Genomic DNA, 27,834 nt, shown 5'->3' on the forward strand with positions numbered 1-27,834 from the left:
AACTCACTGTGGGTCACACAGCCAGAGAATCCCACAGAAGGGATTCAAACGTGGGTGGGTGGGCTCCAGAGCCCTGTAGGCTGCTGCTTTCTTGCTCACAATCAAGCTTCCAAATTGTTAGAAAGTGGCCAAACTGGAATCTAAACCTTGACCCACCTGACTCCAAACTTTGCACCCTACTGAGTAAGACAAGCTCACATGTGAGAGTGCTCAACATGGGCCTGCTCAAAGCAGGTTTCTTACATGAACTTCTTTAATCCTCGCCATATTGCATGTAAGGAAACTGAGGCACGGAAGTGAAGTCACTGCCCCTGGTCCCGATGCCTGTAAGTACTGAGTCCAGGTGGCCTGGACCTGGCGTCCACAGCTTGAATCACCCCTCTACTAGCCTCAGCTTGTGTCACCTCTCTGCTGGAGTGTCTCCTCGGCACCGACTGGGAGGGATGTCGGTTCTCAGTGTGAGAAAACCAAGCTGCTGCCCTTGCCCAGCCTTCTCATGGCTTTCCAGAGTCACAGGTAAGTTTTCCGTGTGTGCAAAGTCTACATAGTCTCCAATCACTGGTGGTGTTCAGTTTACTTTGCTGAGCTGTTTGCTCTATGGGGACAGAAGCTGGCGGTGGCCCTCATGGTGCAGGCTGTTCATAGAATTTGGAGCTGCTTCTGGGTCTTTTGCCACTTAGAGAATGAAGAAGTCCTGGACGTGGACTTGGAGGGTGCCGGCAGAGCTGCTGCTTCTCTGTGCTGCCCTGGGCTGTCTCTGCGTGCCTGGCTCCAGGTAAGCGGTGGTTACAAAGAATTCCCTGATTATTCCTGCAACAGGGACTAGAAAGCGGTATAATGCTGGCCGTCTCTTTGTGTCTTGTCTATTGGATAAGGAACACCTCTTGGAGCAATTTGCACGTGTCTGATAAAATCATATTAACAACTCCCTTCAAATGACTGTGGAACCTTGTGGCTGACTTTTACAAAATCTCCTCTAGGCAACTGACATGTTTCAATGTATTTTGTCACTCGGAGACTAGGACGCTTATTCTGTATTCGGACCGAAGCCTCAGGGTGATTCTTTATGCAAAAGAAGGTTTGTGAGGGACGAAAAAGAAGAGAGCCAATTCATATAAATGATTATAATGTACGAGAGTGACACATTCCACCTGCTCAACAACCCCAAATCTGTGGGTTCTCTCTCTCTCCTTCCTACACACACATACACACACACACACACATTCCAGATGTTCCCAGAAATTGATTTATTTCATAGTTTTTTGGTTCCTATCTATAGGACACACAACAGGCTAAAGAAACTACCTTTGCGGAAGCTCAGACTTGGGTTCCAGGCAGAGAAGTGCCGGTAGCTCGGCAATTTGAGACTCTCTCGGTGTGTGAGAAGCCCCTACGTGAAACACTGGAGCACACAGGCATCCCCCGCCTCCTTGTGAGCTCTCCCACGGGAAGAAGGGCTGCGCACACAGTTCCTTTCACTTCATCTGAAAGAGCAGTCTGAGCACAGCCTTGCGCTCAGTGTGAGGAGCCCCAGCACTCATCCGTCACACACCGTGTGGTCTCAGCTCTGCTGACTGCTCAGGGCCCATTAGGCGCCACCACTGAGCCAGGACCATGAGCGTTCACTAGCCATCAGCCACTCAATAAATAAGAGCTACTAGGGTTATCAAGGATCTCAACTTGACCCAGAGAAGAAGCTGCCAAGGCCTTCTACACGTACACTCTGTGTACCCAGAGAAGCATTCAGGACCTAAGGAACTGCATCTGAGACGGAGGGTATGAGAGAACTGTAGCAACCCCATCTATGCGACTGTAGCCCCATGAAAGCCCCTTATTGGGCTCCAACAGATGAACCAAACACGAAGATCCCCTGCTCTTGTGGAGAATGTCAACCGGTGAGCAGGTGCTAGGCGAACTGCTGCAAGAGATGGCACAGGGACTCACAGAAAACCGGAGAGGGGGCATCAGCTTTCCTGAGCCTGGGGTCTGGAAAGGCTTCTGAGTAAGATGTAGCTCAGGCTGACTCTTTACAGAAGAGGATGTTTTCCGGATGCCTAAGGGGGTGAGGGGTGTGCCAGGCAGAGGGAAGAGCACAAAGGCTTGGAAGTGTGACGGGAAGCCTGGCTCCTTGCTGAAGCCTTCTGTGTGGTTCAGGAGCCTTGAGCACAGCCCCCAGGTGGGCAGCTACTAGGATAAGGTAGGGTGGGGCTCAGATCAAGGGCAGAGGAGGGGGTGCAGGAGTGCCAGCTAAGCAGCTTGCACTGTCTCCTCTTGGAAGGGTGGGGGACTCTTTTTCTGCCAAGGGCCATTCAGGTACTTATAACATCATCCACAGGCCATGCAAAAATTATCCACTTAAAAATGAGTCTGCAATAGGTGTATTAATTCTGAGTCTTGCCTGCAGTTGTCTTGGCAGGGCCGGACCAAATGGTTTCACAGGGCTTACCCAGCCCACAGGCCAAATATTCCCAACACCTGCTCCAGGCAACGGGTGAAGCACTAGAGGGTTTGAAGCCAGGGAATGACATGGAGAGGACTGTAGATTAGGAAGTTCACTCTGAGGTAGGGAGTAGGTGGGCAGAGTACAGAATGGAAACTTTTCATTAATCCTCCCAGCAATGCCACACGGTGAGTGTCACATCTTTCCCTCACTACGTAGAAGAACAAGCAGATGCTCCGAAAGAAAAGAATCACTCATGATTGGTGCATGTCCAGGCTCTACCTGAATCCAGGCTTAGTGTTCGCATTGATGCCCACAATTTTCCCAGCATGGTTCTGGACATGGTGTGTATTTGAATCCCTCTCATGAGGTCGGAGTCTTCAGACCCAGAACAGAAAATGCTTGAGAGCACCTTCTTCATATTTGTCAAGAAAGATGCTCACTCCAGCTTAGTCTTGTAATCATCAATGCAGATGGAACGATCATCACATTGTCATAAGACCTTTTGATAATCGCTGATTGCCGGGTACTCAGACATAATATTCACTCTCATCATTTGTTTTTCCATGTAGTTGCTATTGTTTATAACTTTACAGACAGGGAAGCTGAGAGATAATGCAAATGCCCCAAGGCTCACCACTTAACACATGGCAGAATATGGATTTGAATTCGATTTTTAACAAAGGGGCAGGGAGTCCCCCCCCACAAGCCCCTGTATTCCCTTTGCACCTGTCTGCCTCTCACTATTGCATTAAATCCTGTCCATTTACATGGCGTAGTGACCTGTGGAACTCCCGAGCCATTTCTCTATCTCTGGGTCACACCTTTGTTGCCTGGAGATGTTGGTTTAAATTTCATGTCTGCAAAAGCAAATGACAGGGAGAAGAGAAATTGGAAACCTGGCCCCCAGAAGTTGTCTCTTCTAGCGAAGAGGAAGGATGCTATTTGCAGAGGGGCTGCAGGTGCCTAACAAATTGCAGGTGACAAGAAAGTTGTTGTGTCAGGGCATTTCTAGAAGGAAGCCACGATATGTTGACGCAACCCATCCATATAAGCTGATGGCATACAATTTACTGCTGACCTAATCTTACTGTATGTGATGGATACATCTTTATTTTGATCAGAAATGTCTATTAGCAAGCAACTGGGAGACCTGGGCCCAGGGATATTTGTCACAATGCTGGCAATAGCATTCCCTTGCACCCCAAGGAAGGGCACATCCTTGCCAGTCCTGAACTCAGGCGAGCACCTGCCCTTGGACTTGCACAAGGCTGTTGATTGTACCATTGTTTGCAATTATACAACACTGGGAAAATATAAATCTCCCTCAAAAAGAAAAAGCATAAATTCAATGCAATATATGCCCTTGTCTAGCACTAAGAAATGCACTTGATCTGTGTATACATCAACATGGACAGGTCTCAGGAATGCAATGCTGATTGACAAAATCAAGTTGCAGGATGAAATGTGCAGTGTTAGTAAACACACAAAAGTAATGCTATATATAGCGTACATACGTGGGGATATTTAAAAGAGGCTGAAAAGGAAAAGGTGTTTGAGATGCCACTGGGGATGCCCATATCCCAGATTGGAATGTCTTGTGTTCCTGGCTCTGCTTCCTATACAGCTTCCTGCTACTGGGCACTCCAGAAGGCGTTAGATTATGCCTCAATTACTTGGGTCGCTGGCACCCATATGGGAGATCTGGGTCAAGTTATGGGCTCCTGGCTTTGGCCGGGACATTTGGGGAGTTAACCAAAGAATGAGATCTCTTTTGCTCTTCCTCCTACCAGCCCCCCCCCCCAACCTTTCTAATTCATTCATTAATTAAAAGAGACTGGAAGAACACACATCACATTCATGACAATATTTCCCTCTGAAGAGGAGAGGAGGAATTGGAACTGGAGCAGTATAAAACTCAGACGTCAAATTCACCTGGATTTTTTAATTAAGAAAAAGACAAGACTAAGGCAAATTTGCCAAAATGTCAGCAATTGTCAGTTTGGGTGCACCATGTCAATATATGGGTATTTGTGTTTTTTAGTCTTTGTACTTCTCTGGTGTTTTTATTTTTTATTTTTTATTTTTTTTTACTTTTTCAGAGCAAAACCACACAGAGGGTTGTGAATGAGTAGCCTAGTCGGTTGGTCCAAACAGCCAGTGGCTTGTTTCTGTAGACATTCACAGTGCTGAGCTGCATGTCTTGTCACAGGTGCAGGAGCCTTGATGGAGCTTGTTCTTCAGGTGGCTCTGTGCTATCCCCAGGAATGAAAGACAGGAGTTCATGATAGCCTGTGTTTGACATTTGCAGTGCTAATTAACCACACGCAGCTCATCCAAGGCGATTTACAAACACACTATTTATTCAGCTGATTACATCATTATAGTGCCACCTCCGTAATGAGAATTGGGTGCAAAAATGAGAGATCTGGTGGTTATAGCTACTTTTTACCCAGTTATTTCTGTAAGTGATCATCTTGAACATTAGCACGCTTTCAAATTGCGGAGAGGAAAATAACTGTGGCTCTTAATAGCTAGTGTGTATATTATGGCCTCGGCTGTGGCCCAGAGTTGGGTTGAGAGTTGCTAAAAACACAATGTAATAGTTTTGTAGTTGAAATAGGAAGGGGGTACTCTGCAGAGCTGTCAAATACATACTTAGGAGAAGCCAAATCACAGACAATATTGTTTTGTCAAAGTTGGCCAAATTAGGAGATGAGACCACATTCCAAAGCCCCCCACTGGGGTGTGGTATCCTGCCTCAAGGAACTCTTTTCAAGTATCCACCTGTGGTTTCCAGTAGAGTCTTTGACCTTTCGTTAAAGATCCAACTTTACGAGGCCATTGATTTTTGCTGGTCTCTGGGGCAGTCATGGAGATGGATTTCACTGCAGTTAATAGTATTCCCTTTTCAGGACTTTTGCCAAGCGAGGATGTATTGTTAATGACCTTGTCTAGAGTGACATCCTGTGTGTTTGAGGTGGTGAAAAGTATGTGATACTCTTCCTAATGACTCAATCTTGAGTACAGGGATGGGAGAGGCCTTAGACAGAGACCAGAGGGAGTGGAGTTGATACTGGCCTGGTTCCTTCACAGGCAATACAGAGCAATCAACAAAGCACACGTTCTCAGGGTCAGACAGCTGCTCAGACCCCAGCACCACTGCAGACCAACTGCATGACAATGGGCGTGTTTCTGGGCCACTTCCCGTCTCCCCAGGGGACAAGGCTCTGTGGGCACTTCTGGCACTGCTCTGAGTGTTGATAGAGGTAGCAGTAGCCCAGCAGTGGACATGTGCACCCTAGGGGCTCTGCCAATCTTCATTCCTTTAATTCTCTTCCTCCTCCTCCTTCTCCTCTTCCTCCTCTTCTTCCTTTTCTCTTCCTACCCATCTCCTCCTCCTCCTCCTTCTTCTTTCTCTCTCTCTCTGACTTGAAAAGTTACAAACAGTATGAAGACTTTTACCCTGTAATACATTTCCTTCAGATGAAATAAAAAATAAGAACCATCTTACACCCATCATGTTACAGACAGGAAAGCTGGAGGCTGGAGAAGCTGAAATTAGATGCTCTTTCATTCACTGGTATGGCACTGTGTGCCAACGAACTCAACAGAAAGTCTTGCCTTATCTTCTAGACATATGTCAGGTCATGTGTGGCTGGACTCCTTTGCAGAGGGGACACCACCTGGTGTCTGTCCTCCCACCACCCCAAGGCCCTATCCCTAGCCCCACTCAGCCCTGTCTCCATGCCCTGGACTGGTGCAGCATCATCTCTTCCGGCCTGCACGTGATGTTGATGTTGTCCTGAGGTGTATCCTTGCCCGCTTCTCCTCTCCAGAACTGTCTTTTCATTGTCCACAGCTCGTCATGGTCAGAGCTGTATCTTAGGCACAGACCTCTCTTCCTGAGTTCCACATCCACGTAGGAACTATTTAAGCTAGATACACGGGTGCTCCATGGACTGCTGAAACTCAGCATGCCTTAGCTGAAACTTACATCTTTCTCAACAAGCTTTCTATTTCCTGCTGCATTTCCTACTCGCTCTTGCACTCATACTGGAAACCGGCACCAGCCCAAACTCCTCCCTCTCCCTAATACCCTCGTCCCATCTAGCTACCCATTGCTTTCTATCCTGTGCCACCTGAGAAATTCTTCAAGCCCTGTCTGTCCTCTGCCTTCTCTCTGCCCGGTCACTGGCTCAGTGGAGGCTCACATGGGTACTCCTGCACTAGCCTCCTACATGCACCCCTGCTGCCTGCACATCTTCCTCCCTGCTGCCTGACTCTCCCTGCCCTGCACATCTTCTCAGCACAGCCTGTGCCCTGGGGTCTCCATGCTTAAAACCTTGCTACTGGGTAAAGTCCCAGGGAGCTCAGACGTGAGACATATTTAGAAGGAGAGGCAGAGAGAGAGAGAGAGAGAGAGAGAGAGAGAGAGAGAGAGAAGAGATCTTCATTCTGCTGGTTCACTCCCCAATTGGCTGCAACTGCTGGAGCTGCGCTGAGCTGAAACCAGGAGCCAGGAGCTTCTTCTGGGTCTCCCACATGGGTGCAGTGTCCCAAGGACTTGGGCCACCTTCTACTGCTTTCCCAGGCCATAGCAGAGAGCTGGATCAGAAGTGGAGCAGCCGGGACTCTACTGGAGCCCATATGGGATGCCGGCACTGCAGGCGGCAGCTTTACCTGTTACACCACAGCGGCAGCCCCGCCTTTTCATATTCTAAGGCAACCAGTGAGTTCCAGAAGGCAGACTTCACATCTTCTATCTCTCTGTTTCCTCTGTAGCACAGTATCTAGTGTATCATTTGTTCTCAATGAATGTTCCATGGGCTCCAAACACAAAAGTCTACCTTGAAGACTATCTAGCCAGAACCTCTCATTTTCCAGGGGATAAAACAAACAGAGGCCCAGAGATGGAGAGTAAACTGCTTAGGGTCAGACATCTGCTTCTGGTGGTATTTGCGGTTTTATAGCATGTTAAAATTTATAATTTTTATCCTGGATGCTATCATTTTCAATCCTGGAAATTGCTTATCAATGACTATCTTCATTCTATCAGTGGGAACGATGAAGTGCACATTCTTCATTAACACACCACACCAAGCCCACCTAGCTGAGCTCTCTTTAGTTTGAAGTTCAATATGTATTTTTGATCTCAGCTAGTGCCAATGTCAGGCCCTTACTGTGTATTCATTCCATAAATATTTGTTGGATAAATTAACCTATAGATAGATAAATTAACCTATAGATAGATAAGTGAGCAGGTATATATTTATTGAATGGATGGAGAGGTTGGAAGCATACTTAACTCTCTTCTGATTCTGAACTCTGTTTTCTCATGATGACTCTTTAGAAGTGAAAGGCCACGTTCCCTTGAGCCAACTGTGGTCAACAGGAGCCTTGCTAAGAGCAGACATAGCCGGAGTGTGGATGCCACCCCGATGCCCATTGATTGTGAACTGTCCAGCTGGTCCTCGTGGACCATGTGTGACCCTTGCCAGAAGAAAAGGGTGAGTATCCTGGCTGTGAGAGCACTGAGATACCAGGAGCCCCCTTGATCCCAGCAAGGCTGACTGAGGCATCGCTGCCCATGGCTGGCACACAGTAGGCCTGCAGTTCTAGGGGGCTGATTTCATTTATGAGTCCTTCCCTCTGTCTTGCAAGCCACTTTCAGACCCTTTCTGAGGTCCTTCAGGATTTTCCAGGCACACCTGTCCTTGCTCACTCTAGTAGCTCCCTAACCAGACTTCTTGTTTCTAATCCTATTCTTTCAGTCCATCTTTCCTGGTGCACCTGGGGCAGATACTGCAAATAGAAGTCTAACCTGTGTTTCCCCAGTTGAAACCATGCAGTCTACCTATGGCCTTAGAATCAAGTCCACGCTCCTGGGCAAGGTCCTCCCAAGACCCAGTCTGACCTACATCTACACAAAGTACCCCTCCCCCAGCATGCTGGACACTTGCCTTTTCTAACCATTTCACTCTCTGTGTGCTTTTGTTCTGGCTGCTTTCCCTCTTCCTTCCCTGGCCAACACCTACTCATGTTGTGAAACTCTGCTCACAGGCCACCTCTTCTGGGAAGACTTCATTGATTTCTCCTCAGCCCCACCCATCAGATAAGCCAAATTTTTACAAGCTTCAATAGCTCCCTCTGACCCCCATATCCTAGAACTTATCACATATCACTTTCACTAAACAGTGAACTTGTGAAGGCCTACCAATTCTGTGTCTTCAGTGTGTAGGCCAACTTCTGGCATATAATAGGTGACTTATAAATAGTTTAATTCCATTTTATTTGGTTGGTACTCTCTCTTTAGACTGAGAGGTAAATAGTGATCCAGAGCAGGTAAGTGACTTCTAGGGCAGCCCTGAACTCTGGCCACTGGTTCCCTATTGAGTATTCAGTGAGGAAAAACACAGTCTCCATGTGTGTCCTTCAGCCTCCCTGGTCTCAGCGGGGCAGACCCAAGATCCCAGCTTCGAGAACAACAGATGTGTTAGAAAAAAGGGAATGGTTGCTTCTCCAGCTCCTTGGGAAACCCAAGCAGTCATGGGCTAAGACTCTAAAGAGGCTGTGGAGGTAGGCCCAGGACAATTACACAGTTAATTGGATCAATGGAGAGAGCCAAGCAGGATCATTCAATTCCCAAAGTAGGTTTTATTGCTGAAGTTATCAACATTGATCCAATTATCTGGATAATTGCCTCATCTGCACCATAAACCAGAAAGACTCAGCATGCGTCCGCCAGCCAGGCGCTCAGCCAGGGCTCCTCACTCTGAGTTTGCTGCAGGCTCCCTGGGCTGGACATCAGCCTTGCCTGTAGGAGCAGAGGATGGGGCTCAACAAAACCTCTCAGCCCACGTTGAGATGCAGTTCTGAGAAATACAGGAGATGGATTCCCTCCGTTCTACACTCCTCAACCCCACTTTGCCTTGGGACCCAGGCTGGCCTGTTCCCAGTCTTCTCTATAGGCTTTTTTCCTCTTATCCCTGGCATGGCAACTCTGTCCTCTGGGGAGAATGAGCCTCTGGAAGTGCAAGAAAGCAGGCCTGAATGGTTATATATATTTCTTTTTTTTTTTTAATGAATTTGCTGTCACTTTATTTTTATTTATTTATTTTTTGACAGGCAGAGTGGACAGTGAGAGAGAGAGAGACAGAGAGAAAGGTCTTCCATTACTGTTGGTTCACCCTCCAATGGCCACTGCAGCCAGCACGCTGTGGCTGGCGCACCGCGCTGATCCAAAGCCAGGAGCCAGGTGCTTCTCCTGGTCTCCCGTGGGGTGCAGGGCCCAAGCACATGGGCCATCCTCCACTGCACTCCCTGGCCACAGCAGAGAGCTGGCCTGGAAGAGGGGCAACTGGGACAGAATCCGGTGCCCCGACCAGGACTAAAACCCGGTGTGCCGGCGCAGCAGGCAGAGGATTAACCTATTGAGCCGCAGCACCGGCCTATATTTCTTTTTCTTAAAAAAATTATGTATTTATTTATTTGAGGGGGAAAAGCATCAGAGAGAAAAGGGGAGCTTGGAGAGAGAGAGAGAAAGAGAGAGAGAGAGAGAGAGAGGTTTTCCAACTGCTGGTTGGACACAATAGCCAGGGTTGGGCCAAGTTGAAGCAAGGAACCAGAAACTCCATGTTGGTCTCCCACATACATGGGTGTTAGGGACCGAAGCACTTGGACCATTATCCACTGCGTTCCCAGGCACAGTAGGAGGGAGCTGGATTGGAAGCCGAGCAGCTGAAATTCAAACTGGCATGTAAATATGAAAAGTGGGCACCATAGATTGTGGCTTAACTTGCTGCACTGCAACGCCTGTCCCTGTATTTCCTTTGTTGGAAAAAGCACAGAGGTCATACAAATAATAGGCAAGTCTTGTCAGTATGTCACCCTGCAAAAGGGCTGCTCCTTCAGTTTGATCCCCTTTCATGCATCAAAATCTTGATTGCAACTGACATTTGGAAAACACCCAAATCTGATCTTCCCTTGGCAGTTTTTCACTGCCCCAGGATAAAATACCGAAGCCTCCTGTTAAGCCTAGAGGCCCGCGTCATCTGCTCCTGCCTAATCTCCCTCTGGTTCTCATTGCTCTCCTTCTTGCACTCTTCCCACCAGCCATGATGACTTCTCATCTGTGTTCTGAAATGAGGTACACACCCTCTTAGTCTCTCAGCTTTCTTCCAGTGATTTTCTCCACCCGCATTGCTCTTGTCTTTGGTGTCTGCAGCAAACACAGGATAGCCACAACTTGGAACTCAATCCAGGTATCCCACATGGGTGGTAGGGATCCTACCACTTCACTGGCACTTACTGCCTTCCAACGTATGCAATAGCAGGCAGCCGGAGTCCAACAGTGGACCTGGGACTCAAATCAATGCACTCCGACATGGGCTGATAGACCAAACATCTACTCCTGCTTGATTATTTTAATCACACATGACTTCTGGCCTGCCTCAAGGAGGAAATGGACAGTGGTGAGGACCAGGAAGTGATGACACACTGTGATTGGGCCATGCCAATGGAATAGCAGAATACTCAGTAATCTCACAGCAGAATTCTCATGCAAACTCAGGAGATGATGGAGGACTTCTGGAAGAAGTATAGATGCTGGGTAGATGTGGGGAGTTGTGCTGAGGTGGCGTGTGGCAGGTAAAGCAAAGCAGAGACAAGAAACAAGAACCCTGCTCCAGAGCAGTTACCCTCTAACTGGAGAAACTACCAAAGAGTCAATTGCAATACAATTGTGGAAACACAAGGGGCTGGTGGAGCAGTGATTAGACAACTCAAGGCTCTCCTGGAGCCCAAATTCTGACCAGATATCCGTTTGTAAGCAGCTCCTGAAGCCGAGCTCTGAGGCCCCAAGGCCTGGCCCTTGGTTCACCCTGCTGTTCTCTGCCACAGTACAGACATGCCTATTTGCTGCGGCCCTCTCAGTTCAATGGGGAGCCATGCAACTTCTCTGACAAGGAGGTGGAAGACTGTGCTACCAGCAGACCCTGCCGAAGTCAAGTGCGATGTGAAGGCTTTGTGTGTGCACAGACAGGTATAAAGGGCATATGAATGGGAGGGAAATCTTTCAAAGGAACCATGGCACAAGAGGACAGAGAGACAGGCCATGCCCATGGTCGTTGGCCAGGTCAGGAGGCTTCTTGTCCTCAGATTTCTGACTTAATTTTACATGTGCTATTTCATGAAAAAAACTTTAATGTGGGTGTTACCCCATTTTACAATCTAAGACATCAAGATTTGGAGGGACTGTCTTCTCAAACCACAGAACTGGTAAGTGGGAGAACTGCAATTAGAGGTCTGGGATTTTATTTTATTTTATTTTATTTTATTTTATTTTATTTTTTTATTTAATAAATGTGAATTTACAAAGTGCAACTTTTGTATTGTTGTGGCTTCCCCCCTCCACAACCTCCCTCCCTCCCGTGGCCCTCCCCTCTCCCACTCCCTCTCCCATCCCGCCCTTCATCGAGTTTCATTTTCAATTACCTTCATATACAGAAGATCAACTTAGTATACACTAACCAAGGATTTCAACAGGCTGCACTCACACAACCACACAAGGTATAGGGTATTGATCGACTAGTAGTGTTGTTTTTAAGTTTCATAGTAAAACACATTAAGGACAGAGATCCTACATGGGGAGCCTGTACTCAGTGACTCCCGTTGTTGATTTAACAATTGGCACTCTTATTTATGACATCAGCAATCACCCGAGACTCTTGCTATGAGCTGTCTAGGCTATGGAAGCCCCTTGAGTTCACCGACTCTGAACTTGTTTAGTCAAGGCCATATCACAGTGGAGGTTCCTTCCTCCTTTCAGAGAAAGGCGCCTCCTTCCTTGATGGCCTGTTCCTTCTGCTGGGGTCTTGTTCACCAGGATCTTTCATTTAGATTGCTTTTTGCCACTGTGTCATGGCTTCCCATGCCTGTGAGACTCTCATGGACCTTTTAGCCAGATCCGAATGTCCCAAGGGTTGATTCTGAGGCAGGAGTGCTGTTTTGGGCATTTGCCATTCTATGAGTCTGCTGTGTGTCCTGCTTCCCCCGCAGGATCATTCTCTCCCTTTTAATTCTATCCTTCATTATTTGCTTACACTGGTCTTATTTGTGAAATCTCTTCGACACTTACCCTATCTTTTTGATCGGTTGTGTATTTATACTTATCATTTTACCAAGTGCGCTGGCATTGGTACCTGCCTCCTTGGTAAGATTGAGCTGAAATCCCCTGGCACATTCTAGTTCCACCATTGGAGGTAAGTCCGAGTGAGGTTTGGGATTTTAAATGTCAGATCTTTGACATTAAGGACACCAAAACTATGATTGCTGGAATCAGAAATCCTGGGTCCAAGCTTATTTTGATTTTGTGATCCAGGAGAAATCACTTAATCTTTTCTTTTTTATTAAGATTTATTTATTTATTTGAAAGTCAGAGTTAGAGAGAGAGAGAGAGAGAAAGGTCTTCCATCTACTGGTTCACTCCTCGATTGGCCACAGTGCTCGGAGCTGCACCTATCTGAAGCCAGGAGCCCGGAGCTTCTTCTGGGTCTCCCATGTGGGTACATGGGCCTAAGCACTTGGGCCATCTTCTAATGCTTTCCCAGGCCATAGCAGAGAGCTAGATCTGAAGTAGAGTGGCTGGGACTTGAACCTGCGTCCATATGGGATGCTGGCACTGCAGGTGGCAGCTTTACCCGCTAAGCCACAGCGCCAGTCCTGCTTTATCTTTCTTATTTACTTCCTTCAAGAGGAAATTGGAATGATGTCTTGAACATCAAGTGACATAGTGGATATGAAATCTTTGTAGACTGTTGGTTCTGTAACTCTCAACTCTCACAGAGACCTGGAATTGAGTATAATGAGGCCAAACCCAAAGTAGTTGAGTACAGTGGTTAGTGTCCTTTATCCCTGAAAGAATTCCTGTCATTTGCATTTCTGCATCACCAAGTCCAGGATGACCCTTAATGCATGATAGTTAGTAAAAGTGTTTGATGAGAAGAAGGAAGGAAAGCAAAGGTAGGACAAATGGACAGACTATCAGAAGGAAGAAAGGAACACAGAAGTGAGTATTTATCCCTTGCAGAACTAAGCAAGCAATTGTCTTTCCAACCCACCCATTTAACTGATCTAAGCAAACATGTGCCTTCCTATTTCTACCTTTAGCAAAAATAAGGGGGCTTGGACCTAAATTATTTACATGGGAGTTGTGACTTCTTATAGTCGTTGTGGGTTGTGTTTTGGAATCTTTCAAAAAACTAAGTAGGAATTCTTAGAACAATTTTGAGGGCAAAATTCCATCCAAAAAAATCTGAGAGGCTTTTTTACAGTGTATCAAACATGCATTCATTATGGCCAGCATTCTGTGATTCTGACCAGGGCCATGATGGCTATGCAGGCAGGCTTTCATTTAAATGACTTGCGAGAAACATTCAAAAACCAGATTATTCTTTATCTGCCTTTAACCCTCTGAGAACGTTGGTTAACAGACACATCTAGGAGAGAGGGCAGCCTGTCTCATGGGCTTTAGCCCCCAACAATATGCAAAGAAGGAAGGAAGTTCATGGATAAACAGGGCAAAGGAAGCAAAAGCAAGGCAAATAGTTGTTCACAGTCCAAGCGGCTATGATGCTGCAGGCAGTGTGGTTTGGTAGGAAGAAGTTGTGATCAGACAGCTCAGAGTTGCAGTCCTGTTGGGGACATTCACTAGGAACATGCACGCGGCCCACACAGTACTAATAATGATGGCACACAGCATGTGCCATGAGTCAGGGCTATTTCACGTACTCATTTAGATCCCCAGCAACCCTAAGGGGTAGGTATGATGACTTCTCTCTTTCACAGAGACAGGGAGACTAGGGAACACGTGAAAGGGAGCATGGGCCGGCGCCGCGGCTCACTAGGCTAATCATCCGCCTTGCGGCACCGGCACACCGGGTTCTAGTCCCGGTCGAGGCACCGGATTCTGTCCCGGTTGCCCCTCTTCCAGGCCAGCTCTCTGCTGTGGCCAGGGAGTGCAGTGGAGGATGGCTTAAGTGCTTGGGCCCTGCACCCCATGGGAGACCAGGATAAGCACCTGGCTCCTGCCATCGGATCAGCGCGGAGCGCCGGCCGCAGCGCGCTGGCTGCGGCGGCCATTGGAGGGTGAACCAATGGCAAAAGGAAGACCTTTCTCTCTGTCTCTCTCTCTCTCACTGTCCACTCTGCCTGTCAAAAAAAAAAAAAAAAAAAAAAAAAAAAAAGGGAGCATGGCTAGCCCTGTGTGCAAGATCCATCAGACAACTTCTGCCAAGTTTTCAAGAGAGAAGCGCAGCCTGCCCTCCTGCCAGGCACTTGATCCCTGTTTATTAGGCACCTGCTGTCTACCCATCCTCCCCCTGACAGAGTGGCACCAAACAATCTCTTGTCTGGAAATTCTTTAAGGAATACAACCCTGGCCTCTATGGGACAGGGGAGGAGGCACAAAGAATAAACCTTCAGTGCGTTACCAATCCACCCTGATACAAGGGATCAATGAAAACAGAGCATTAAAGGGCCAGCAAAGTGTCTGGCACAGAACAGGTGTTCACACAACATTAGCCCCTCTCATGACAGCCAGGTGACCATGGGTAACACCCTTTGTCCCTTCCAGGGCGATGTGTGAACCGCAGGCTTCTTTGCAATGGGGACAATGACTGTGGAGACCAGTCCGATGAGGCCAACTGCAGGAAGATTTATAAAAAATGTCACCATGAAATGGAGCAATATTGGGCAATTGGCAGCCTGGCTAGCGGGTGAGTCACTGTCTTTCTGTTGTGCAGATGGGAAGGCACAAAATTAAATAGAATTCTGGAAACATAATAGGGAGGGAGCTCATATCCAGCAGAGTTCCTTTCTTTCCTTTATGAAATAAAAGGCTGTACTGGGGGTGGATGCCTCTGGCTGCTCTCTGAAGACAGTTCCAAGCCGCTCTAGAAGTATGGCCCATGACCACTGAGGGCCACAGGGAGGGCTTAGTAACCCTGGGTCAGTACCATGTGTGCAAAACATTCAGGCTGCTGTGCCTCGATGGGGGATGGACGTTATTTTATTTTATTTTTAGAATTTATTTTATTTTTAGTTTATTTGAAAGGTAGAGTGACAGAGAGAGGTGGAGACACAGAGAGAGAGAGGTCTTCCATCTGCTGGTTCACTCCCCAAATGGCTGTAACGACCAAGGATGGGCCAGACTGAAGCCAGGAGCCAGGGGCTTTTTCTAGGTCTCCCATCGAGTGCGGAGGCCCAAGCACTTAGGCCATCTTCCACTGCTTTCCCAGGCCTCAGCAGAAAGCTAGATCGGAAATGGAGCAGCCAGGACTCGAACTGGTGCCCATATGGGATGCCGGCACTGCAGGCGGTGGCTCTACCTGCTATGCCACAGCACTGGCCCCCAAGGATGGACATTTTAACTCCTGAGATGTGATCGATCACATTGGGTGCTTCCCCAGCATCACCTCTGAGCCCCTTTGGCAACAGGCTTGGTAAATTTTTCTTTTTTCAGCCCCAGTCCCCAGCAGAGGCCAAGGCCGAGAGCAGAGGCTCCTCAGTAATTAGTGAAGGGATAAATTTCCAGATGCATTTGCAACTAGCCTGTGTTCCAAGCTGCGTCTGGGAGTCTCTGAGTTGGTCTAATTCTCTGGCGGGGGCAGAGGAACAAGGTCAGAAGGTGCCAAATGAGCCTGGCGCTCAATCTAATCACTTGCTGCACTCTGCAGCTTATCAGCCTGCAGGTGGAACAACGAGGCCATCTCTCAGGTGCATGAAGAGTCATTGCATGTGATGTAGCACTGGGGAGGGAATAGGGACCCTGAATGGAGCGTGCCTTCTTCCTAAATATGCATCAGAGAGAAACTCATGTGGTGGGGAGGTGGGAGCAGGAAGGTTCTTTTACAATCACTGGTTATTACAAACCACACCTCCTGACAAGGAAACTAAGGCCCAGAAAAGTCAGGCGAATCCCAGTAACTCAGCTATGGGGAGCAGTGCAGACCTTCAAAGCCCATAGTAGGATCCAGGGAACCCTGTAGGGAAGGACAGAAACACAGATCAGTGGTCATGTACCTGTCCTGGGGCACCTCTCTATGTAGGACTTCCATTTTATCCTTTGTAGGAGGAAGGCGGCAATGCCCTTAGCTCAGAGGTCCTGGAGGACTGAGTGAGTAATAAACGGAGAGGCAGCTCATATGATGGGAAGAATGTAGATCTATTCTTGAACTTGACCATGAGACCTCACATTGCAGCCTAATTAACTGCTGCTGGCAGCAAGACCTAGGACAAGTCAATTGCCCTCTCTATGCTACACATTTCCTCTGTAGATTGGGAATGGTAATATCTCTGTTAATGATGAATCCTCATAAGGATTAAAGGTGCCAGTGTGGAAATTCTGATAGTGCCTCCATAAAATAAGCACCCTGTTAAGTTTGTTAAGTGAAATCAATAAATATACGTGATTATGAGACTTGGAAACCTGCCATGGGATAGGGTGATGAACAGAACAAAGGCCCATGGGTGCAAGCTGGTGGGAGAGAGAGCTCCTTTGCAGGAAAGGGAATTTCATTCATCAGAGATGGTGAAGGACGGAGGATTCCTTAGAAGCAGGGACTGGCCTTTCTTCCTCTCTGGAATAGCCGTCATAACAGCTGCTGGGGGACGTGAATTGAGATGACACATGGAGTCACCCATACTACGTCTGCCACTGATGAAACCTCTATAAGTGACAGTTATTTGAATGGGTTTTGTGATGGGAGTTGAATTGAAGTTAAGAAAATCATCACCCTCAAAGGGTACTCAGTCTAGCGGGGGTGACAGACACCTAGACCACAAACAGTGACTGCAGCAAGCGGCGTTTCAAGAACTTACCACTGACACGAGTGAGCTTTACAACACTCCCGTGACGTAGGTATTTTCATTGCCCTCAGAAGACTGAGGCACTGACATGTGAAGTGGTTTGCCCAAGGTCACAAAGCTAGTAGTGGCAGCAAAGGCGTTTGGTCTCAGGCAGCTGGCTCCAAACCCTGTGCTCTTATCCATGAGCGATGCCACTCTCCTGAGAAAACTGCTGTGGAACAGAGCACTAAATGCAGGACAGCATTAGCACGGGTGTCACGAGGGCTTCTCACCCAGATGGTGGGGGTCTCTGGTACAATAAGCAACAGGGAAGCCTTCCAACACCGGGTGACAACAGAGAGCTACTTTTTCTTTTTTGAAGATTTGTTTATTTATTTATTTGAAAGACAGAATGACAGAAAGAGAATCTTCCATCTGTCCACGTGGTTCACTCCCCAGTGAATAGAGTAGTCGGGGCTGGGCCAGGCTGAAGCCTGGAGCCAGGGACTCTATCCAGGTTTTCCATGTGGGTGGCAGGAACTCAAGTACTTGGGCCATCATCTGCTGCTTCCCAGGCACCCTAGCAGAGAGTGGACCTGAAGTTGAGTAACTAGAACTCAAATCAGCAGTCTGATATGGGGTGCAGGCATGCAAGTGGTGGCTGCACCTCAATGCTGGCTCCAACAGAGTTCAGTCTTGAAGACAAGTGGGAGGTAAAATAGTGGAGGGGCTGGAACGTGTTCAGGACCGCGGGAGCAGCCCTTACACCTAGAAAGAGCAAAGCAGACTGTACAGCCGGCCTCATCAAATGGCTGAGGACCAGCACAAATGGTCATGGTTGAGGGCGGCCAGAGGAGAAGCTGGGACACTGGTTAGGGCCAGATATCAAAGGCCTTGAATGCCCTTCCAAGGATATTTTGATTTTATCCAGTATGGTCTGCCGCTGAGGTTATACAACCTGGGGGCAGACACATTTGGCACTGTGTTGAAGATGCTGCATTGGAAACCCAAATCCCATATCACAGTTCTGGATTCAAGTTCTGGCTCCACTCTCAATTCCAGCTTCCAGCTGATGCACACCAGGAGGCCCAGGTGATGGCTCTAGTGGGTGTGTTCCTGCCCACCCATGTAGGAGACCTGGATTAAGTGGGTAGTAGGTCTTGGCACTTCCCACACCCTCTGTCTTCCTGTCCCTCACACACAAAAGCACAACCGAAACACAGAAGTAAGAACAATGAAAGAGCTTATAGGACCTGAGCTGCTGGACCCCTTCACCCTCTCTGTACCTTTCCCCCAGGATAAATTTGTTCACCAACAGTCTGGAGGGACCGGTTCTTGATCACAGGTATTACGCCGGTGGATGCAACCCTCATTACATCCTGGACATGAGGTTTAGGAAGCCATACAATGTGGAGAGCTACACCCCACAGGTAAGTGACAGCCTGGAAGCCGCATGGAGGCAGCACTAGTCAGATCCGGCCAGCAGACCAGGGCCCGGCCCTGCAGCCTGCCCGTGGGAGTGCCTGGTGCAATCCTCTCTCCTTGTGCCTCGCGTCTTCATCTGCACAGTGAGCAGTGGCTTCCTCTGGACGCTGTGGAGAGGAGGACACACTGTCTATGTCAGGGCAGCAGCAGTAATCAATGATAGCAAAGCTGCTGTGAAGACAGAAATAGAGCTTGGGACTCCCTGCCTGTGTCATTCTAAGCACACTGAGCCTCCATTCTCTTCTGAGTTCAGAAGGGTTCTGCCCTGAAGGCACAGGATTGGTGAGATAAGGCACTGCAGGTGCTTAGCACTGGCTCGATGATGAGTGCTCAGGAAATGTAACCTCAGCTTGTTGTTCTGATCGCTGTTGTCAAGTTCTTGCCCGTTGACAGTGAGCGCTGTTCTAATCATCTTGAAGTACACAGTGCTCCCCCAGTGTCAGCCTGCACCATGATGAAGCACGTCTCAGGCGGTGGGGTTTAGAACAGACCACATGTCCTGCTGCAGGCCAGCTGCAGGCCCCGGCCCTGCCTTAGGCTACATTCCTTTCCACTCTGGGCCTCAGTGACTCCATCTGTAAGCTGAGGGGCCTGGGCTGAGCCTCTTGATGGTGACGTCACTTCCCAGATGGCACAGTCCTGAAGGCTTTTCCCCTGCTCCTGCCCCCTCTCCTCGCCCTTCCCCCAGACACCCATTTACTCCCCCACAGAGAAAAAGTGAGGCCAGGGCCAACTGCCCTCTAGCAGGGTGCCCATGGCCACACACATGGCCTTGTCTCCCAAGAGAAGAACCAGGGCAGGCATTTATTACCCAGGATGAGACAGCTCCTAGCCCAGGGTCTAACATCTCTGCTTTCCTTTGAGTGCTGGGCCGGGCACGGTGCCAGGTTTCACCAGGATACGCTCAGTCCTCAGCATGAGCCTTGTGGGAGGGAAAACGATCATCCCCATTTTACACATGGACACACCGAGGTTCAAGCAGTTGTTCAACGCTATCCACCTAGAACAGGGCAGTGAGGCAATGCCTCTCTGTGGGCAGCCTTAGCTCAGCCAGTCCAAAATGTATCCACATTTTGGCTGCTTCCCTCCCCCGAGCAGCCATGCCCTCCTATGAGATCTACAGGTACCCTGATGCCTGTGGGAGTGTGTGGAGGTGGAGGTAAGTGGGTCTGGTCACTGCTGGGCCCCAGGGGCAGCCCTGCTAGGCACAGGACAATGAATGCTGATTTCCCAGCAGACAGGTCCTTCCAAGTTCTCGCTAAAGGTTTTCCTGCCCTGTTGCTTCCTTCCCCCTGCTACTGCCTATGACCAGACCTCCCCGACCAGCTCCTGCCTGACTCCTCCAGCCTCTTCATGTCCCTTCCAATCCAGCTGCAGTGCTGTCCCGGGACGCTCCGCCTGAGGCTCAGCTACTTCCTCCATTGGTTCCTCTTTGGTTTAAGCCCAGATTCAGAGCAAGTGACTCAAGCCTCAACTACTTGCTACCAACACATTCTCTTGCATCACCTCCCCATACCTTCACTCTTGCATCTTCTGATTCGACCTCCCTGGAACCCTTCAGCTCCAAGAAGTCATTCTGACCTGTCCCATCTCTGGGTCATCACCATAGGCAAGGCCACCACCCAGAATGTCCTTCTACTCTTTGGCCAAATGAAATCCAAATCAAGCACCACTCCGAGTTTGCCCTGCAGCTTTAGAGAGGTCCATTTCTCCTCCTGGATCAAGATCCCTGAGTGATAGAATGGGGCTCATTAGCTCTGATTTTTCTGTATCCTGGACATCGAGGAGCCCTCTGGCATTTAGTAAGAGGACAGAGGGTATAACTGCCTGGTGCCCAACTGAACTGAGTCAATAAAAAACATTTTTGCTTCCTCTTCTTTTAGACCCAAGGCAAATACAAATTTGCGCTGGCAGAATATGAATCCTACTCAGATTTTGAACGCAATGTCATGGAGAAAACATACAGCAAGTCTACTTTCAATCTGGGTTTTAAAATACCTAGCATATTTGAATTTGGCATTAACACAGAAAGTGATCAACTCATGAATTATATCAGCAGAACCAAACGCTTCTCTCACACGGTAAGTACCCTGTGGTTGCTTTGACATCTACACGTATTCTTTTGAAATTCCATGCCCACAGACATGTCTGAATTCCACACATGTTATTGCTAGCTCCTATGACCAAGGATATTTCTGTTGTCTTGAAAGTGTTTTCGGGGCCAGTGCTGTGGTGCAATGGGTTAAAGCCCCAGCCTGCAGCGCCAGCATCCCATATGGGCACAAGTTCAAGTCCCAGCTGCTCCACTTCCAATTCAGCTCTCTGCTTTGGTCTGGGAAAGCAGTGGCAGATGGCCCAAGTCCTTGGGCCCCTGCACCTGTGTGGGAGACCTGGAAGAAGGTCCTGGCTCCTGGCTTCAGATCAGCTCAGCTCTGGCCATTGCGGTCATTTAGGGAGTAAACCAGTGGAATGGAAAACCTCTCTTTTGCTCTACCTCTCTCTGTAACTCTGTCTTTCAAATAAATAAAATAATTCTTAAAAAAAAAGTGTTTTCACCAAAATCAGTTTGGTTTTGTATTGACTTACCTTTTAGGGAGTCCAGGCAGAGACAGCCTTCTGCAATTATGTTTTAAACTTTTTATTTTTATTTTTATTTTTTTTTTGACAGGCAGAGTGGACAGTGAGAGAGAGAGACAGAGAGAAAGGTCTTCCTTTGCCGTTGGTTCACCCTCCAATGGCTGCCGCGGCCGGCGCGCTGCGGCCGTCGCACCGCGCTGATCCGATGGCAGGAGCCAGGAGCCAGGTGCTTTTCCTGGTCTCCCATGGGGTGCAGGGCCCAAGCACCTGGGCCATCCTCCACTGCACTCCCTGGCCACAGCAGAGGGCTGGCCTGGAAGAGGGGCAACTGGGACAGAATCCGGCGCCCCGACCGGGACTAGAACCCGGTGTGCCGGCGCCGCTAGGCGGAGGATTAGCCTATTGAGCCGCGGCGCCGGCCTTTTTAAACTTTTTAAAAAAAGATTTGTTTATTTGAAAGGCATAATGAGAGAGAGAGAGAGAGAGAGAGAGAGAGATCTTTCCTTTGCTGTTTTTCTCCCCAAATGGCTGCAATGACAAGGAATGGGCTAGGCTGAAGTCAGGAGCCAGGAGTTTCTTCTGGGTCTGCTACACCCAAGAACTTGGATTATCCTCCACTGTTTTCCCAGGTACATTAGCAGGGAGCTGGATCAGAAGTGGAGCACCCAGGACTTGAATTGGTGCTCATTTGGGATTCCAGTGCTGCAGATGGAGGTGTTACTTACTATGCCACAGGGTCAGCCCCTTCTGAAACTATTTTCTTATGTTTGCTAATAAGCATTTTCCATTGATGTTCAATAAGCTTAAGATGTGGCTTGGCCAGATCAAAGCCTCTCTGGAGACTTTTTAGCCCACAGCAATATGACTTCCGTCCCAGTCAATCAGCTAAAATTCCTCCGTGGGATGTTACCCTAGATCTCTTCTCTGACTGCTGGGGGTCCCTGGTGGAGCTGACCACACACCATGGCTTTCCTGTTTCTCCTGCTCTCTTGCTGTTTTTTATCAGCTTCCTTCCTGGGTTTAATATCCTCACCTGTTCTCTCTTTTTAAAACAAAAAGATTTCTATATTTGAAAGGGGTGGGGGAGAGAAAGAGAGAGAGAGAGAGAGATATGATAGGAAGATCTTCTGTCTACTGATTCACTCCCCTAAATGGCCACAATGGCCAGGGCTGGGTTGGGCCAAACCCAGGAAACAGGAACTCCATCCAAGTCTCCTACCCTGGTTGCAGGGGCCCAAGTTCTTGGACCATGTACACTGCTTTCCCAGGCTGCTTAGCTGGGAGCTGGATTGCAAATGGAGCTGCCAGGACTCAAACTGGCACTCTGAAAGGGATGCCTTTGTCATAAGCAGCAGCTCAACCCACTTAACTCACTTTGCCAGAATGCTGGCCCCCTTCATCCATTCTTTATTTAATTTGTGTCTGTTTTCCCTTTTTACTCTGCAGCCATTCTGGGGCTCCCTTCTATTTATCTCTTTTTTTAAGCTTTAAAAATTTTTTATTTATTTGAAAGGCAGAGAGACAGGCAATACATACAAATGCGTGCACACACACACACACACACACACACACAGAGAGAGAGAGAGAGAGAGAGAATCTTCTATCCCTGAGTCACTCCCCAAAATGTCTGCAATGTCCAGGGCTGGGCCAGGCTCAAGCCAGAGCTGGGAATTCAGTCTCTGTCTCCCATATGAGTGGCAGGGAAACAAATAGTTGAGCTGTATCTACAGCATTGATCCAATCATATCATCTGACCTGTATTTCCCAGAAGGTGAAGGGCAGGGTCCCTGGTAGGGTGCACTATGAGTAATTGAAGTGGGGAGTAATGACAAATGATGTTGGGGAGGCAGGTGATGGGCAGAATTGAGGACCCTTGAATCCTGGGGTGAGGAAACGCCTCCCATTCATGTTTTCAACATGAGCCTGATGCAACAGAACATGACAGAGATCAGTCTGAAAATCTGTCTACAATGACTTGTCACATGAGGGGCCAGCCCTGTGGCATAGTGGGTAAAGCTTCTACCTGCAGCACTGGCATCTCATATGGGTGCCAGTTCCAGACCCAGCCATTCCACTTCTGATCCAGCTCCCTGCTAATACACCTGGGAAAGCCGTAGAAGATGATCCAAGCCCTTGGGCCCCTACATCCATGTGGGAGACCTGGAAGAAGCTCCTGATCCCTGGCTTCAGCCAGCATAGCCCCAGTTGTTGTGCCATTTTGGGGAGTGACCCAGTAGATGGAAGATCTCCTTCCCTCTGTTTCTCCCTCTCTCTCAGTAACTCTGCCTGTCAAATAAATAAATTAATTTAAAAAAATGACTCGCATGAGTAAGGGAAGTGAAGAGGGGCTCTGAAAGTTCCCTGCTGCTGACATGGCAAGTTGGCATTAATTAGGCTACAGCTGTCTTGGCTTCTCTTTTCTCATCTTGTAGGCTTTCAGCTCCTGGGGTGTGCAGATGCTGTTTCTTTGCTCTTTAGACTTAGAGTAGTTCTCAGGACTGAACAGTAGTGGTGTAACACAGGATGGGCTTAAATGAGATTAGGAGGCGACTTCCAAAATTTCATGGAAAGTGGAATTAAAAGATAAGTTTATCTTGGTGCAAAAACTTTTTGAAATCTATGCATAGTTTTTTTTCAGAACATAGAATTTCCATGAACATTTTGAGGACCTCTCATACCTTCCTAAGAGATAAAACAAAGAGTGCCATGCGTTTCCTGACTCCCGCTCTTCATTTCTCTTTCCCTCCCCCTTCACCACCTGAATTCAAATTTCCAGTTATTGGGTGCTAACATGGTGCTGGGCAGTACACTAGTGATTAGGACCTGAAGACAAAGACAACACAAGACTTATCCTCATTTCACAATGTAGTAGGAGAGGTAAGCATGAGGCTGAGAAATTATTATGTCTACTGCAATAGAGCATGCAGCATATGCTATAAAGAAAATACAGATGTATACCTAGACATCCCATTAGCAGGAAGCTGGATGGGAAGCGGAGAGGCTGGAACTCAAACCAGGCACTCTGATATCGGATACACACTCCCATACAAACGTGGACATACAAAGTAACGACTAAGCCACAGGGTCAAACACTCAACACAATGCAATCATAGAAAAAGACTTGTGAGTCTAGGAAATTCATGGTACCAAATAGGAGGCAATGGCTAAGGAAGGAAGAGATAAGTAGGATGTGTGTCAGGTAGGAAAGGCGAGGAAGAACATTTTGAGCAAAAGGAGCAGCAAGTGCAAAGTTATTCAGGAAAGAGCATGGTGAGTGAATAGCTGGATGATGTGGATGTTCGGTATGCTTGGAGAAAAGAAGTAAGAGGTGGAGAGGAAAACTTCAAGGCTGTAGAAGCTGGAGCTGGAGAGGCTACTGGGGGCACAGATTGTGCAAGTCTCATATTCAAAGTAAGGGAGTTGATTTTATTCTGGAGGCAAGAGTGAGCCATTGCAGGGTTTTGTTTAAGCCTGGAGGAGCATTCATGATGCTGAGAGGGATGTAGGACTTGCTCTGAGACACCATAGAAAAATAAGAGAGATCTGCAGGGAAGCTTTGATACTGACCCAAGCAAGAGCAGATGCAGTGTAGGAGACTTGTAAAAATAATGAGCAGAGAACCTGGGAACTGCTATGTGGGGAAGGGAAGGGAAGGGAAGGGAGAGGAAGAGAGTCAAGAGCCAGGGGGCAGGACTAGAATCTGGTGAGAGAGAGCTAGGGAGCAGAGAGGGCCTAGCCACCAGCACAGCAGAGCTGGCAGACTTGGCAGTGTTGAGGAATTTAGAATTAGGGAAGGAAGTACTCTATACAGATAATTCATGTCCTCCCCTTTTCCTCTGCTTACACTGCAATATAGAGCCCTGTAGCTTCAGGTTGCAATAATATTTCCGAGACTTAGTTGGCTATCTGTGTCTGCAGGTTCCATGTGGGTTCAACAGCATTTTATATAACACTTACATAATGCTAGCTTTTTAAGTCTCGTAGTGACTTACAGTATCAGGAAGATGTGTACATTATTGTTGCAGGGTTTTGTTTTGCTTTGTTTTTGTATGTCTGTGTAGTCTGGGCAATGACTACACTATCTTATATCAAGGACTAAGCATCATCAGATTGTTTTATATCCTTGGGTGGGGGGAGGTCCAAGAGCCAGTTCTCTGCAGACACCAAGGGGTAAATAACCCTCTGACAGCACCAACTTCAGTCTATTGCACGCACCAGTCGGTCACCAAACTTTCTCAAAAAGGAGCCACATGGTAAGCATTTTAGGCTTCAGAGGACCATAGGTCTCTGTTGCAACTACTCCACCCTGCCATTGTAGGGTGACAGCAGCTGCAGACAATCTGTAAGCATCTGGATGTGGCTATATTCCAATAAAGCTTTATTTATAAAACCAGGCACTGCATTTGTTAAGTAGCCTGTAGTTTGCTGAATCTTACCCCACATGGCCAAATCTTGTCTCCCTAAAGCACCACTTTTACTTCCTTATGTGGCTTTTCTTCAAGACAGAGGTGGACAGGTTGGGTTATCTGTGCAGATGAGCAAACCTACATCTCATCAGAGCTACTTCATGCACCCCAGCTGCTTCCTGCCATGCCTGGACCTGGGTTCCCTTCACAGTCCTTATTGGCTACAGTAAGGGGATACATCAAGAACAAGCTCTTGGAAGCTGAAAAGGACATCTGACCATTTCTGAGAATTGAGAGCTCGTGGCAGAGGCTGTCTTCCCTCAAGTAACCTGAAAGAGTCATGGGAGCGCTGACCCCAGGACAAGAACTTCAGATGGTATTTGTTCAGTTCATCTTCTCATTCCAGATTCCTCACTTTAAAGGTCTGGTTTTTCCATGTCGGTATCTCATGTAGAAAAGCAAGTTTCTGCACGCACGCTCTGCCCTTGAAGTAGCTCATTACAAGCTGAAGCCTAGAAACCTCATGCTCCACTACGACTTCCTGCAGCGAGTGCAGCGGCTGCCGCTGGAGTACAGCTACGGGGAGTACAGAGATCTCTTCCGGGATTTCGGGACCCACTTCATCACAGAGGCTGTGCTCGGGGGCATTTATGAATACACACTTATCATGAACAAAGAGGCCATGGAGAGAGCAGGTAAAATGCCCATGGGACTGCAGCTCCTGATGGGACTTGCGTGAATGATGAGTTGATGGGGAGAAGCTTGTACCAGCTTTTGGAGGAAGAGTTGACTGTGAAGATGGCTTTCCCTCTGCCTACCTGGCTACACCTTCATAGTCTTATTTACAGACTCCACCTCCCTTTCCTCCTCTTTTTGACTAGTTCATGTCAATCTTCTCCAATCAGCCTTCTGCCTGTACCATCTTCCTTTCTACAACCACTCTTTCTATATGGTCACATCCAATCTCATGGCTACAAATGCTTTCAACATGCAGATAGCTCTGAATTTTTTTCTTTGGCTGATGTCAGATTGCCTCCTAGATACCCTACTTAAATGTCTAAAACCATCATCAACTTAGCATGCCCCAAAGAAAACTTTCAGTATCTTTCCCAAATATGTTTCTTTCATAGTCATGTGCATCTCAGAAATGGTCCTACCGTCCAACCAGTGGATGAAGCCAAAAACAGAGAAGTCAGCCTTGATTGTGTTTCTGTCCTTTCAGGCTACTAACAAGTCACATGAGCTCTACCTCCAAATTATATTTTCTTATTTTACTGTTACTTAGGCTCACCACAGGTTAGTGCCCTTCATAATATAATGTAAATGTGAATTACACACAAATCTTGGAAGAGGTGGCTTCTGATTGGGTAGGTTTGGGTGAGATCAGAGATTCTACATTTCAAACAAGCTTTGAGATGATACCAGAGCTGCTGATGCATAGATCACATTTTTAGTGGCAAACTCCTAGATTTACTGTTGTCTCCAAACTAATACTCAACCCCCTATTCTTCCTCTGTAATCCATCCTGCGTTCAGATACCACAAATCTTGCCAATTGTGGTCAAGCACAAGTCTCAGATATAAGTCCTGCTTTCCAGCTCAGTGTTCTTCTCTATGGCACCAATGGGTGTGCTTTAGGTCACAGAGATCATAGCAACAGAGCCAGGGATGAGTTATCTGACTGATGGACTTGCGAGATGACACATAAATGTAAATTTATGTCAGTGTGGCCTCTGTGTTCTTGAGCTTAGGAGCACCTGCCTGTGTCAGAGTGGGTCCCAGTATGCTTCTTATTATTCCTCAAATGGCTTCCTGCAAAAGAGCTCTGTGATCAGTAAGGTAGGGAAACATAGTAGATGCTACTGCTAGAGTTTCACAGCAATAATATGAACTCTTCACTCTTTGAGGCAACTGTTACTTGACTGCAGAAGCTTCCTTCCTCATAACACCTGCTAATAGCTTAAGGGATTTGCGTTTCAAAGAAGATCCTTTGGGAAAAATCAATCTATACCAACAGTGGGAGAAAACCCTTGTGGTCCAATTTGCTCCTCTCTCCCTGAACTGTCCTCAAAGTGCTACA

The 27,834-nt window shown here is 47.8% G+C and overlaps 1 protein-coding gene across 1 annotated transcript in view; it reads left to right on the plus strand.

The window, feature by feature from the left end:
- The first annotated feature begins 623 nt into the window (after positions 1-623).
- Positions 624-27,834, plus strand: part of C8B (complement C8 beta chain) — a 45,609-nt gene continuing 18,398 nt past the window's right edge. Inside the window, 7 exon segments of the mRNA NM_001082668.1 lie at positions 624-775; positions 7,794-7,950; positions 11,342-11,483; positions 15,075-15,216; positions 18,585-18,717; positions 20,656-20,853; positions 26,210-26,450. Coding sequence (NP_001076137.1) covers positions 684-775; positions 7,794-7,950; positions 11,342-11,483; positions 15,075-15,216; positions 18,585-18,717; positions 20,656-20,853; positions 26,210-26,450 — 1,105 coding nt within the window. The 5' untranslated portion in view covers positions 624-683.

This window comes from Oryctolagus cuniculus, chromosome 7 (genome assembly GCF_051225735.1).
Source record: "Oryctolagus cuniculus isolate XC-2025 breed Fujian yellow rabbit chromosome 7, ASM5122573v1, whole genome shotgun sequence".
Lineage (NCBI taxonomy): Eukaryota > Metazoa > Chordata > Mammalia > Lagomorpha > Leporidae > Oryctolagus > Oryctolagus cuniculus.